The following is a 15,748-nucleotide window of genomic DNA, read 5'->3' as shown; positions in this document are numbered from 1 at the left end:
GTTCTCATTTCTTGGTTTATTTGACATTTACTTTATTAAGTTTGCATTTGCAGAAGCCCCTGACAGTCAGCGGTCTTAGATCCTCCACCTGGGAAAAAAACAAAAAAAGACAAGTTAATTTATACACGTTCCAGGTCAGTTCATCTGTCAAAAGGATTATAATATCAGAATAAAGCTTTTAAAAGTCAGGACAGAAAGAAACTGCTCTGACAGGAGGATATTTCAATAATGAGGAATGATCCAACGCTGTCCAGGCCTGTTGCATTAATGAATGCTCGGTATTATTAAGGTTTTGTCCTTGCATTAGTCGACGTATTTTGAAAGTCTGCATGAAATCAGACAGGGCAGATCAGAGTGTTAGATCACTGCTAAGTCGAGGGATTCAGGTTTAGCAAAGTAAACAGAATTTGTTTCTAGAACAATCGCAGCAGTGGATGCCAGGTGAGAAGGAGAAAGTCAAATCCCAGCTTTAGCGTGCATACTCTTCCTGTCAGAATGAGAGAGAGAGAGAGAGAGACGAAGAGGGAAGAACAGGACACGCCAATCTAAGCAGTCATTAACCGCTACTTCCTCACTCTGGTGGGCTGATTGCAGTCAGCACACGTTTGTACAAATAGTGCACTTCCAACGGCATTATTAGGATTTGAAACACCACTTGATTGGGCATGATATCATTCCGGTGCATAAACAGAAGCTGCGCATTAAACGAGACACGCAGGGCCCAGAGAGCCACGTTGAAGGCAGCGTCTCTGTCATCCCCGGCGTCCTCCGCCTCACGGTTCTGAAAAGAAACAGGGCTTGCGGGGCCTTTGATGTGCAAGTAGATAAAAAGAAGATACTCTCTCACTCTTATTGTCAAATGTGTTTAGAATAGTTTCTTGACTTTTTTTCGCAAAGGTTTTCTCCTTATACAGTAAAAGCATTGCGGCAATTCCAGCTCTGCACTATTTCCAGTAAAAAATATTGTCAGCATTAGAATAAACAGGACCTCTTAAAGAAAACAAGCTTTTGCTGTGATCATCCCCACCGTTTGTTTATTATTCAGCGCTGACAGGCGTCTTCAAGGGCCTGATATAATAGTGTTTCGCTGAAACGCGTTTGGACGAATCAAATCATTGAGGTTTGCTGTTTGTTACACCTATTTTTCTTAACATGAGTGCCTGCCTCTAGAGTGGCGGGAGGGATCCCAGAGGAGAGGCTGTTCTTTTATCTGCATCCCTACTGATTTTATCGCACTGCATGCTATCATGAACACAAACGACTTGAAGTAAACAGCGGTGTTACCATAGCAATCTCCATTGTTGGTCAGAACCGAGGCATATCTATTGCCGGGCATGTATTTAATGTAACAGCTACTAACTGGTTTTACCATGATCTTTTTTGAGCTCCAGAGCGTCTCATTAGTGCCCTGATCCTCTCTCATTTAAAACCTCAGACAAAGTTGTCTTTCAAGTGCACAGCCTTATTTTTCGTAAAATTGCTAAAATAGTTTTTTTCCCCACAACATTTATTATAATATTTATGTTTTATTATATATTATATACATTATTCAGTTTATAAATAATAATTTTCTTATAGAATTTTTCCTGTTAGAGCTTTCTTTTGATTACTTTTATTTTACTATATATATATATATATATATATATATATATATATATATATATATATATATATATATATATATATAATTGAATTGAATTGTTTGCATTATTTACAGTTCATTATAAAATTACCGGCCACTGACAAGCAGTTGCATTTACTCACGAAAGCTCATTTTTATTTGCATTTGCCACTTGGTGAGTGCTAATTTAAGATAATGTGGGTGTTGACCATGGGTGTTTTGATTGTTTTAAAAAAAGGCCCATAAATTGTGGGTAATGGAACGAGATCGCTTCTCAGGGGTCATTTCCTACAAGGAAAAGCGAGATTGCAATGCAAAGGAAATCAGTAGTTAAAGAGTGAAATACTGAGCAGGGTAAACAGTAAATGACCTTTACTGTTACGCCCAAGTGACCTCAATCTTCCTTTGGAGGTATTCTGAAAAAGTACTTCAGGATTTATGTTTCCACTTCCTAATAGTTTTTGCAGCTGATATTTTTTTTTCTTCCTTTTTGGGGTTCAAAATTGCTGTCCTCAACTGGATGACCTCTTCAACACAGGCCTTGCAATTGTCTAAGGTAAAAATGAGCACATCTGAGGCATTTAGATGCATGTGGTGCAGTGTGGAGCGTGCATAATTCCTCAGCTCATTGTTTCAGAGAGGAAGTGTTAAGTGTAAATACAGTAACTGAGAAAGCATGTGCCGGGGGCCACAGGGTGCACGGCACATCTAGTAAGTAACAGGCTAACCTCGAGTCCCTTCAGTGTGCAAAATAAATAAATTAATTAAATACATAGATTTCAATTTTACACACACACCTCAAAAAAATTATATATTGTCTTGTTAAAGCATCCATTTGAAAAAAAAAAACAGCTTTTGTATTGACAACTTCATGAGACAGTTAGAAATAGCTCATTTCAACACAGCGTCTAACTACCAGCGAAAGCGTTCCACAGACCGTTATACGTCCCGCAGGTTTCTCATTCTTTATTTACTGCATGATAAACAATTAACGTTACGAGCGGGCTCGATTTTAAGCCTGGAAAACCTATTAAAAGTGAACTTTGCTAAATCTTTGCATCAGATTCATGGCAATAGGCTGACTTAGCAGTGAGAGAATTCTGCCCTTAAAAAGACATCTCTGGATATGGACGGTCTCAGAACAGCTGCGGGGGGGTGAGGGGTGTGGGGGATTGACACACGGATAGATATTATAGATAGCACATTGGGGTGAAATAGCAAATGACCAGGCCCATGCGGAATATTAGCATGCAAATTTCTGTAGTATTACTGGAATGTTGAACCGTGGAAATCCATGCTGCTCTAAACTGGAAATGCATTCGGTATAATATGGAGCGAGTCTATTGCGAAACCCATGTGTCAATGCTCTAGTACACTCTCACCTTTCTATTCAAGGGGGATGCACAGGAAGTGTGTATGTCTGACTGGTGTTTGACTCTCAAACCACTGTTTTGATCTCTAAAATGTCTACTGAAATGAGAATAGCTGTTAATGTGGTAAGAAACCTGTCAGTTTGGGGTCTTCTGCACTGTATGAGCAGGTTTAGGGGGCTGATGATGAATTTGCGTGACAGTTAGAGACATGAGCAGGCTGAGTAGAGAGAGGTGATGTGAGGTCATGGGATGGCAGCTACTTTTTCTCTGTGTGTTTGTCTCTTTTATGCGTTCTGTCTCTTTCTTTCGTCTTCCAGATGTACTTTCTCTGGTTTCTTATACAGTAGTCTTCAGCGCTCTCGTCCCTGCGCTGTCAGTGTTAAGGCTGATATTGGCAGGACGCTAGGCCTCTTTAGTCATGTTCAGAATTAAATCACACTGTAATGGTGACTTGACACACTGATTGGGGTCTGATTGCGATCTAGTTTTTCTTCTCGGTGTGTAGAAAGAGATATTTCTCTCGTTCCCTATCTCACCTTCTCTCATAAAGTAGGTGTGAATTACATCTGCAATTTACAGAAATGCATGTGACTTTTTCTTTATAATTATCTATTGTTGTGAAAAAGGAGTGTCAGTGTGTATCTAGGAGTAACAGCAAACACAAACTTAGTTAAAATGCACTTAGTTAAACAGGTTTGTGGTTTTTAGAGAGCTGCATTGTGGTAAGCTTGAAGCATGGAAGGGTGGTGCAACCATTATCAAGTCTTTAACTGTTAACATCTTTCATAAATCTTGTTTTCAACCGCTAAAATGTTCTTTCTTTCTTCTTTTTTTTTTCTGTCAACAGCTGAGAGGAGTTTATGCACTGAAAAGACCTCAGGAAAATCCACAATGGCCGCCAAAAGGAAAGGTGGCCTAAAACTGAATGCGATCTGTGCCAAGCTTAGCAAGCAGGTGGTGTACGACGGCAGTTCCCAGAATGCAGAGGGAGACTCAGATCTAGTGGACAACAGTGAGCGGGGCAGCTTGCAAAACGATGAGGGTGACAGACCTGAAAGTGTCTTCTCAGAGGTCCTGACCCTGGGCACGAGCCTTGAAGAGGACCAGAAACGGCGCGAAGCCATTGAGAAATGGGTGAATGGCGAGTACGCTGATGATCCGCAGTCCTTAGGAGGGGGCGAGCACAGGGGACTCAAACCTAACAATGGAGAAGATGGTCCCCCTGAAGGGGTGTACATGGTTCAGCCTAAAGGCTGCAGCGATGACGAAGACAAAACAGAAGAAGTCGAGACCATGCCCAGCTCCCACGAGGGCAGTTATCATGAGGACAGAGACTCAGAGGACAGCCCGCACAAGGACGACAGCTACCAGCCCACCACTGAAACCCCCCCTCGCCAAGCCCCCTTCACCTCAACAGGTATCACCTCTTTCTTTTAGTATGATGTCATGAGTATTCATAGGTATTTATAAGTTACATTTGCACTCACAGTTTTGTTTGTGTACAATATCAGCATTTTGACAGCATCTCAATTAGATAGATACACAAATACACAATAAAACCATGAATTTATTATTCTATGAATCTTGTTGATATGAAAAAGCATTTACATTTTCGATGCTGTCAGTATGTTGATTTTGTGCATTTCAGAGTCTAAAAGACATGCAGATCTACACTTGACATACAGTGCAAGTGCCTGCGAATACTATTAAGATGACAGTATTTTTCTCTGTTCTCTGTCTCAAAACAGAGTGTGCATGAGCAAGATAAAATCTCTCTTCAAAGACTTCCCAGCTCAGTTTTCACAGGTCTTATTTTACCTGTGTGCTTTGCAAGCAGAATTACAGTGACACTTCGACAGGGTCACAGCGACACAAGTGCAGTTCCTGGAAAGAGAAATCTATAGTTATACCATGAAAGAGTAACTGTTGCCATCCGGAAACACATAGAAACAATCTGCATTGGGAAAAACTGAAAGTAATAGAAGAAATTAATTGCAGAAGAGGCTTATAAAGACTGGAGCGTATGTGTGTAGCAGCCGAGGGGCCAAAAGTGTTGGCAGGCCGGCTAAGCTTCATATTACACCCAGGATTACACTCTGACTCTTTGATTTTCTATAAACTCACAAAACGTAGCTACCACAGACCCAATTACATAGTAGACCCACTCTGCCAAGACTCCAGGTCTCTATCAGTTCAGGAGATTAAATCCTGGAGATTCAGAAAAAGTCTTGAGTAAAGCAAAAGCCTTACAAGTGGCCTTTTAATCAGTATGGAAAGAAACAAAGACAGCATTTACTTCTGTATTTGTAATACAAACATCTAGACAACATGAGGCACGCATTGCCATACTTCACAAAATGAGAACAAGCTAGAAAAATCTGCAGAAACTGACACAATCTCTCAACAAAGGTCCAGCAAGACAGAAACTATGCTAGATAACATCAGGAGATGAGAGATATCACTTAGTTTAAATGACGTTTCTTTTCAAAGATAGCTACCGAAATCAGGTGAAGCTGGTGCTTTTTTGTTAAATGCTTTCTTCTTTCAGTTTTTCTTCTGCTTTAAGTTTTTTTTTTCTTCACATTCTTACGGTTGAAACACCTATATGTTTGTGGCCTCTATCACAGAAGCGGGGCCAAGAGCTTCTCAGAAAATCAAGCATTTTCCGGCAAACACGAGTGCTTTGTGGTTTTAATCAGTCATTTTGTGTTTATTTCATGGTCATAAAGAAAGCTGTCTGTAAATATGTGTTTGTGTTGTACACCTTTTTCTTTCATTGGTCCCTGGCTGCTTCTGCATCTCAAGATGAAGAAAAAGCGTTTGAAGACTGCAGCGAGCAGACATTAGTCACCACTCTTGTCTTGAGTTGTTTTTCCCTCCTCTCTCTCTTTGTTGATTGTAACTAGGGCATCTATACTGCCATGTTACTGAGCGGCTCACAATTAAAATATTTTTGCTTCCCTCGTGCGGCTGTCTTTCAAAAGGCTGATGCGGAGCGCACATAATTATGCATATAAACATAGTGGCTTAATTATCTCTCACAACATCAGTGACCATGTAATTAACAGACATCGCAAGATCAATGAGAGAAACTGCGACCTTCAAAACATTTAACTCCTCACATCAGGGGACTGAGCAGAATCCCTATCAGCATAAAATCACAGAATACCTTTCCCATAGCAGTCGGATGACCTAGGCTAGGCAATAGATCATGTTAAAATATCAAATATTATACATTTTCTTATGATTTTCTGAAAATATGATTTATGAAATATGATTTTTCTTCATATTTAGCCTTTATGAACAAGACATTTATGCATTTAGTAGAAACTTTTATCCTTTCAGGTTATACATTTTTTATATGAAATTTTTTACCAGTATATGTGTTCCTTGGGAATCGAACCCACAACCTTTTGCACTGCTAACGCAAAACTCGACCACTGAGCCACTGGAACACAACACATAGAGCTGAAGTGAAACAGACCAGCCAAAGATGTTTGTTACAACTCAAAATCTAAAAAAGAGTTGTGAATTTAGCCGTATTAGCTAACCAGCTAGTTGGATTAAGCTACTTTAAGTTTTGCTAATTAGTGGAAGCTTTGATTGGTTCTCGATATCAGTTTACAACTCAAAATCTAAAAAAGAGTTGTGAATTTAGCCGTATTAGCTAACCAGCTAGTTGGATTAAGCTACTTTAAGTTTTGCTAATTAGTGGAAGCTTTGATTGGTTCTCGATATCATAGCAAATTTGCCATGATATTAAGAGAAATGTGGAGGGGTGTTTTTGAGTCAAGTTTAAAACTGAACAAGTTTATTTAAAAAGCAGTCTCAGAAATGTCTGTTTGAGAGGACAGCTTTGACAGTTTGTCAGTGGACCCTTGATAAGTCCCTATATATAGATCCTTACATGTATGTCCTTATCATCACCCCCTCTGGAGTGCATGAAGACAGGATCAGCCTGCTTATGATGGCCATGTTTGGTCAGCAGAAAGGAGATATAATGCCCATTTGTTATCACACCACGGAGGGGAAATGTACCTTAATTGCCTCAAACGTAGACAAGGGCTTTGTCACAGGCTGGAATTTGCCATTATGAAGTGGTGAGATTAGGAGCACTTCTTTTTGTACTCTCCAATGACATGAGGAAGAGAGAGAGAGAGTGCTGGGAGTTCAGCCAGGCAAATCCTACCTTTCCCCCAAAGCCATGGCTTTCCGACCACATGCACATGACATCACTTGGAGCGTGTGAGATAAGGATGAGGAGAGAAAACTCATTTACATGCTGTTTTTAAAAGGTTATCTCCTCTTAGGTCCTGGCATAATGTGTGCAGTTTAAGTCCGATCGTTCTCCTGACACTGATAGTCTATTAAACAGATACAGAGCTTCCCACTGGCATGCTAGACTTCTCGCCCTGTCTTCTGTTACCACCTGCTACTACTGTATGTAGTACAACCGGCATTTCTTCTAATACCAACAGAATAATCTTAAAGAGATGGTTCACTCAAATGGAAAACTGTTCATTTCCAAATTGGCATCTGTGTAATCACCTTTATGTTTATTTCATCGTTTATTTTCTTTGTCCATGGAACAGAAAATAAATCTTCTAAATAGCTTTGTTTGCATTCCACAGAAAAAGAAAAATCATGTAGGTTTGGAACAGCAAGAGCGGATCAATTATATCGTAACATATTATATCATAACAGACTTTTGATGCTACTAATACTGCTAAAGATAAACTGATAACACTCAGAGAGGGGAATTTCTTTCAGAAAACGAAGGGAGTTTCCCAACTGTTTGAAAAAAGGTACAGATGGAATATGTCCAATACCCAAAGCAGTTGTATGAGAGTGTATGTGATCGCTGCCCTTGGAAAATCTTCAGGGACAGAGATTAAAGAGCCGGTCCTGACTTTAAAGCTGTGTAAAATCACATGATATGACAAAACCCCTTTAAGCAGTCATGACCTATACAAAAATACAGTCACTGGATGCCGAATTTATGACTGAAGCCTTTCTCTGCCAAACTGAAGTTCTGGAGATGCATACAGTAATGCTAAATATCCGTCAGTAAGTAATAATAGCTCATTATTTTTTATAGTTAGTGTTTTATTTGTGGCTGATTCAGCCGTGATTAAATAGAGGCTAATTAAAAATAAATGAGCATACTTTGTCAAAATGTAGTCAAAATAGCAGGCTTTTAAACGTTTTGACTTTTTAAAGCATTAGAGGCACAAATCTAATCTTTCAGTGCATTTTCTGGTCATTTTATATGTATATTACAAAAATGCACTTATTTACATTATAAATCTTTATTACATTACAACATAATCTAATTAATTAAAGAGCCACACCAAGCACATGTCGTACTGCGAATGTATGTGTATTTGACCAATAAAACTTAAAAAATTACCTTTCACACCTAGAGTCCTCATCAGTTGCTTTTTTTGTACCCTATTTGGTGAGCATGTCAATAATACTCCATGGCAACACTGAATTGAGAAATCAAGTAGATGTGGAGACCTGGAGTGCCATGAAGCCCTAATCTTTGAGCATGAGATGAAATTATGTGCTCAAACAAAGTAGAAGCTGCTAAAATGATGCATGGCAAAGCATAGGGAGTTTCCTCTCAAACACCTGAAACATTTCTCTTAAATTTTTCATATCCTTTTGATCTCCCAGATCAGCTTTCATACTGATGTAGCATGGCTAGGACTAGCCCCAATGTAGCAATGGAAATTTGGCGATTATTTTACAGGCTGAGACGGAGATGTGTAAAGCACAGGCAAGAGACCGATTTAGCAATAACATAGAAATATGAGACCAAAGCTAAAATATTTTAGTATTAATTACCATTGCCATGGCTAATGTTACCTCTAACTGTCTCATTTGCCCTGCAATGAAAATGGCAATCAAATAAATGGAAAAAAGGTCTGGAGAAGGGCAGGGGTCCTGGCAGGGTGGAGAGGGAGTTTATATGACACCTCTGTGAAGTTGTCATTTGGAGCCATGCTCTTTTACCAGGGTCGCTCTCCTGACAGACAAACTGAGACAGATTTTTTGCATTTATCTGCTGTGGTAAACACTATATCAGAGCCAAGAACTAAGTGCACTGGTGCCAGAGGGGTTTGTGTCCCTTTCTCACTCACATGCACAAGAGCACAGACTCTGAAAGAGCAGTAATTTGGATTTTATAAGGGCTGGATAAGAAACGGGAAGATTTCGACCCAAATTGTCTCCTTTTGCCTGTCTGTTCGACTTCCCTCCAGAACTGTATGAAAGTTAATGGTTATGAATTTCACTATACTGCAATTAAACTATACCTTTACCTGTTTCTGACTGTCTTATTGGGCCTTGTTATTTTATTTTATTGTATTTTATTGTTGTTAGATAACAGTAGATAACTAAGTGCTCTTTTTTGTATTTCGTATAGGAGAGGGCTCCGCACTACACGATTACGCCGCTAACACAATGAATGAGTTCTTACATATGTTCGGCTATGATGACCAGCAGGTTAGGGATGAACTGGCCAAGAAGATCAGCTTTGAAAAACTGAAAGCAGCTACCTCAGATCCCTCCTCCCTGAGCAGTGAGGAGGCCACCCGTCGAGCTCGCTTCTCCAAGTATCAGGAGTACATCCGCAAGCTGAAGGCCGGGGAGACCCTGCCCTGGCCTGTGCACACAAAGCCCGAAGAGCTCAACTCCAAAATGGAGAAGAGCACTGCCCACGTCCAACCGGTCCTTACAGGGTCAGAGAGTCAGATATTTCCACCCGGAATGGACCACAAACAAAGCTCGCTCAACCCACCCCCAACCAACCTGTCACACATCCAGAACCTGGCGTCCCGTACATCCAAGTACGATTACTTCATCCAGAAGCTAAAGATGGGTGAGAGTCTCAAACAGCAGAATGGCAATTCCTACAAGCGGCCCTCCAAGTACGACTTGGAGAACGTCAAGTTCCTGCACCTCTTTAAGCCCGGAGAGGGCAACCCTGACATGGGAGGCGCCATCGCTTTTAAGACCGGCAAGGTTGGCAGGCCGTCAAAGTATGATATTCGTAATATCCAGAAGCTCATCCCCGGGAAGGTTGATCCTCCAGTGATGCCGAGCGTTCTCCCAGCTACGGCAGGAACCCCAGGAACCCCAATCATAAGTACGGCTGCTCCCGCTGGGGTCGTAGGACCTCCCGGATTGCCTGTAGACCAGGCTGGCCACCTTGGCTTTAACACAGACTACATGCAGTCCAACTTCTCCAAGACTGACTCCATCACTACTGGAACTGTCTCCTCAGTCAAGTAAGGCAATGTCTAAAAATTGTAATGAACTGTTCAAATAATATATTGACTGGAAAATACAGTGCTGATGGAGTGGGGTATGTCATGTCAGAAGACCTCCGTTGGCCTGAAGTCAGATTACAATTTTGTAGGGCCTTTGTTGGTACTCTTTCAGAGGTTTTTGACCTTGTCAATGGTTCAGGTTAGCAAGAACCGAAAGGCAGTCCCTGGGCCATTCAGAAATGTGGCCATCTGCAAGCACACACACATACAGTGATTTGTTGTCAAAACCACCCTTACAGAGGCAGATTAACCCCAGGTCATCCCCTGCTGGAGCTGTTCACATTGTTAGTCCTGAGTTAGTGCTGCTGAACTAATGCTACCTTGTATACAAAATGCTTCACGCAGAGTATAATATGTTACATTATGAATTCCTCTCTTTAAGCGAGAGGATGCTAAGTCAATGGTGGGATGCTAAGTCAAATGCTGCCACCAAACCCAATTCAATTAACTGGTAAATCAATTGAGAATTGTCCTAAAAGCCATATTTATCCCTCATACAAGGGCCAATCAAACAAAATAAAATGAACGCAGCCATTTTCTGGCTTTCTGACACTCTGCACAAACCCTCATATTTGCATTTGTGCTCTCTCCAAAAACACACATAAATAATTTATGCATTCAAAAAAAAAAAAGTTCTCTCTGTGCTTTCATTGTTGGGGCCATGCATCAAAGCACGCATATATACCTCCCTGATTCATTCCCAAACCAAATTGCTACTCCATTGAAGAAAATGTATATTGATAGCCCAAACTTTGAAATGGCTCATAAGTAAATACTGTGCCAGTTTGTTTTTATTACTGATGGAATGCATACTATTAATCCTTTTTCTCTTTTTTTTTCTATGCTATGATAGGAACGGCCTTCCTCCCGAGAAACCTGTCACAGAGGAAGTCAACGTGTACCAGAAATATATTGCCCGGTATGCAAATCCTCACCCTTACAAAACTACACGACAACATTCTTTATTCCAGGACATATTTTACACTTTAATGAAGTAGGACATAGATTTGCAAAAATACACTTTCTGTGCAGACGATAAATTACGCTTAAGCATGCCAGGTTTATGGACTAAGGAAAATTAATTGAATTAAAGGCTGGAAAGGGAGTAATTTTTTCCCCTAGTGTCAGTTTATCTGCCAGCGCTGAAGCCGAACTCCGTAAAATCTTGAGCAAACAGCATGAAATGTTTGTAAAAACATCAGACACATTAGACTGCCCAGCGTGTGCCTGTGTGTCATGACTGCACGGATAGTGGAGACTTTATTTTCTAATATCTGCACTTCAAATGAAGATACTGAATCAACTAAATGACAGACACTCGCGAATTCAGACAAAGCACGGAGATAGATGAAGCACACTCCAATATCGGCTTCTGTTTCCTTTTGTCGCACCAGTAAGAAGGTGATTATCATTTGTTTATTTATTCTGGCCTTAAAGAGAGAAAAAGGCGCGTTTCAAAAAGCAAAGTGGCTTTGGCGTTAATGATTACTCTCCCAAGCCGTAACATGAAGGCCACAAATCAAAGCCCTGGCACTAACAGACACACACACTTCCTTGTGCACACACAAAAACCCTCCTTGGACTGATTACATTTTGCAAGAAGATTTAATTAAGGAATTTTTAATGAGGCTTCTGCTGGCACTGCCAAGAACTGTTTTGATATTTGCACTGCATAATGCATAAAATTTGTCTAAACATCTCGGCAGTTGATGCGCGGGGAGGCAGGAGATAAGCCCAGATACAGTTTCAATTTCCGTGTTGGGAAAAAAAGAAAGGAAAGAGAGGAGGGGAAAAAAGAAAAATGAGGACTCATAAAAAGGGCAAATGCAGCCTGGTGTATTGGGGGGTTGTTGAAGGATTGGGGGGGGGGTGGAAACATCGACGCTAATGAGAGAACAGTCGTGCTAAAATGCAGCTTTGTAAACTTGTCTACACCCACCTTCCCCCCACAAAATGGGAAAAAGTTCTTTATCTCCTCGCGCTGCCGCGGTTTGATGTTTAAAGAGTTTCCCTGGTAGTGTTTAGTCACTGTTTTCCCTCCTAAATGCTTTTATGTACCCACCATTGCGCCAAACATTGATCGGCGTGTCTCTGTTGTAATGGTAGATGTGCGGCAATCTCTGTATCGTGGAGATATTAATATTTAATCTGCCGCTGAATAGCAGCGTGGCCCATTAGCCCCCTGACGCGGCAAGTGGGAATTGTCCAGAGGCAAAGTGATACAGCCAGGGTGGGCTGGTATCCCAGGGGGCTTCTGTGTACACAGGACCGGGAATGTTTGAGTGCGACGCAGAGGGGCTGCTAATGGTGGGTGAGTTTAACATGTGCATCTGTGCTGCCTGTGCTGTAATCCCTTTTAGAAAGGAATAGTTCACCCACAAATTAAAATACTGGCCCCAAAATACATCCCCCACATTTTAAAGAGTGCACTGGTCATTTTATTCATGCACTTAGTATAAATTTGGACTGGGGCTTTTAAGTTTATAAATAAATAAATACATACATACATATATACATAGAAAGGTCCATATGACTACTTTTTTTTTTTTTTTAATCTAAACATTTTAGTGTCATTCATTATTTAGTGTTACTCCTTTATGGAGCTTGAACTCTTCAGTACTCATTGGCTTTAGCTGCATTGAAAAAAAACACCAATGCATGCTTCAAAAAACATATTTTTGTGTTGCATGAAAGGAAAAATATCAAAGGGGTTTGCAAAGGACATGTAGGTGAGCAAGCGATCAGTTTTGAGTGAACTGATCTTTTAAGAAGCAAGCGAAACCACCTTAAGCGCTTGACACCTCCCCACTTCTTCAGAACACCACCCACGTTTAGCAGGTAGTGGATTCGCCATTCAATTAGCTTAATGAACTCAGCAAAGTGATTTGTAAAAGCAGTCTAGGGATAATCTAGGCAGTAGGGGGGAAAAAAAATTACTTCGCTTTTTCTCTACCTCAGCAGATGGTGCTCTTGGCAGCGGCGGTGCGAATGTTTATTTGTGTGTTTTGAGCTGTAATTGGAGGTTTTTAACAGTCATCATCGTCAGGGTTATAATCAGCCTGTAAACACTCCGGAAATCTGCCTCTTTAAAGCACAGCCAATCCGTGGAAGACCGGGCGAGTCAGTCGGCGAGAGTGAAGAGGAGGAAGCCGTGCGGAGACACACTCAAACCCTCCTATTAGGCCTAACCTTTCCCTGATTAAAGCATAGGCTGTTAACCTGGAGAGCCCAACGCTGATTTGGCAGGGCTTAAAGCACGAGCAAATGAGTGAATTATGTCAGGGGTTACAGTTTAATAAGAGTCTACCTACTGCCTTTGAAGGCCATGGAACTAATTTGGTGGAGATTGCTGTGGCTGGAGAGTGAATTGCAATTGTATGGTCTAGGAAGCGTAGGCCTGTTTTCTCTATGTGTTTATAGATCCTGGTAATGACTCTGAGCTCCGTGAAGATGACTCTGTCAGTGTTAGGGCATCTATCAACCGGAGATAAAAGGCTAAATTGCCCTTTCAAGATCAGCCCCCGCATTGTTAAAGGTTTCGTATATGGAATGGAAATATCAAAATGCTCCTCCGTTTCAGTAAATGCTGATTTTTTTTTTTCTTTTTGAAATTGATCGCTTTATCTCACTTGCTGTTTCTGAAATCATGTTTATCTTTGTGCTCAATATGACATTAATGTTTGCATGCAAAATGCTCAGCCAAAACACCTAACAATGACACAAATATGATATTTCTGTCTGATTGTAGGTTCTCTGGGAGCCAGCACTGTGGCCATGTGCACTGTGCTTACCAGTACAGGGAGCATTATCACTGCATGGACCCTGAATGTAACTATCAGGTGAGAACGACAGCCACAAGCATGGTTCTAAAAGAATGCACACCATGTGCTTAATGCAAATAAAATCACCAGTAACTAACTTACTTTGCCCACCATTAGCCAGTTGCAAAACATTATAATATATATATAATTTATTTATTTATTTATTATTATTATTTTTTATTATTTTTTTTTTTTTTATCGATTGATTGGGATTTTAACTTGCATCGAACTGCACAAATCAGATTTACATTTATTTAGAAATAAAACAAAAAATAAAAGTGATAATTCCCCGGTTTATGTATTTTTTTCTTCTTCGTTTTCTCCTTTTTGATGATAAATGAGACTGTCAGTCGGTAATTTTTGTAATTCGACTTTCATGGTTCAACACACCTAAACATTCATCCCTCACTGCTTAACATCCAAGTTTCTGTAAGGACAACCGCGTAATGCCTAAGGTGTCACAACACCAGTTTAAAGCTCAACTTCACCCTTTCCATATCACTTCCTGACAGGAGAGAAAGATAACTGTTAGAGGAAATTATTGAAGTGTGCCAGGGTACACACAAGGAAACAAAGCAAACATAACCTTGCGGACAAGGCTTTTATCTTGGCACCGTACTGGCTTAACAGGTTTAGATAGATGAGGGCTATTTCTCAAAACTCAATCAGATAGACAATGGCCTTCTTTTTTTCATGGTTAATGGTAAATACTTTCAAAAGATTCCTCCTTTTATTTTTTTTCCTAAGGACATCTGCTAATACTCTTGGGCCACTCATAATCCCCTTTCACATTATTAATCTGATCCATGTCCCCGGAGTTGTCATGTTCAGCACAGCAAAATCAGCATTAAGCAGATCAGAGCACAGACAGCAGCGGCTCACGCGCATATGGTGGAAAAGAGCAGTCAAAGACGGGTGCATTTGTCAAAGACATCAAAAATCCTCCCGCAACGAGAGCGGCTCAGTCTTTTCTTTATCAAGTCCTCTCTAGTCATAATCTCCCACTTCATTTTTAATCATCTGATTACTTTTTTCATTATAAACATCCAGGAATCCTGCTGAAGACAACAGGGCAGCTATTGCATCTGAAAGAGACTTATTCAGCTCAGCGGGCTGCCTCTTGTTATTCAAGAACGATTCCTCAAACTGTAAGAAGAGTCGACTGAAAAGTCCCTTTGAAGCTGTCCATTTTTGGGACTTGCGTTGCTTAAGAATTCATCGACACCATTGTACATGCACACCATTTTCTTGATAATCTGGATAAGCCTTTCTTATAATTGAACTTTTTTTTATCCACTTAAACAACATTTTGTTAGTGTGGAAATCTACTATTGGAGATGATTTTAATAACCCAAAGTTCTGATTAATATAGGCACAAGTATTCCTGTATCTTAAACCGTAGTGCATGGTACTAGCCACATCAAGGTGATGGGTTCAATTCCCAAGGAACTCGTGAACTGATAATATTGCATTAAGTGTCTGCCAAATGCATAAATAATAATAATAAATAAATATGTTATTCATATTTATATAAACCCGTAAGTTTGGAGTAATCTAAAGTTGTAGCAATTCGGTAACTGCATTTTCATGTCACTA

The 15,748-nt window shown here is 40.4% G+C and overlaps 1 protein-coding gene across 9 annotated transcripts in view; it reads left to right on the top strand.

Annotated features, from left to right (window-relative positions):
- Positions 1–15,748, top strand: part of LOC127944458 (zinc finger protein castor homolog 1) — a 183,775-nt gene that overhangs the window by 145,637 nt on the left and 22,390 nt on the right. For 7 of the 9 annotated variants that reach the window (XM_052540380.1, XM_052540387.1, XM_052540381.1 and 4 more), the window contains 4 exons: positions 3,842–4,411; positions 9,425–10,289; positions 11,185–11,250; positions 14,080–14,170. In XM_052540380.1, coding sequence (XP_052396340.1) covers positions 3,842–4,411; positions 9,425–10,289; positions 11,185–11,250; positions 14,080–14,170 — 1,592 coding nt within the window. Of the gene's footprint in view, positions 1–2,159; positions 2,178–3,841; positions 4,412–9,424; positions 10,290–11,184; positions 11,251–14,079; positions 14,171–15,748 lie in introns of all 9 variants that reach the window. The other 2 variants (XM_052540382.1, XM_052540384.1) reach the window with 1 other exon arrangement.

This window comes from Carassius gibelio, chromosome A23 (genome assembly GCF_023724105.1).
Source record: "Carassius gibelio isolate Cgi1373 ecotype wild population from Czech Republic chromosome A23, carGib1.2-hapl.c, whole genome shotgun sequence".
NCBI classification, from domain to species: domain Eukaryota; kingdom Metazoa; phylum Chordata; class Actinopteri; order Cypriniformes; family Cyprinidae; genus Carassius; species Carassius gibelio.
This window is presented reverse-complemented; position numbering and strand designations above follow the sequence as displayed.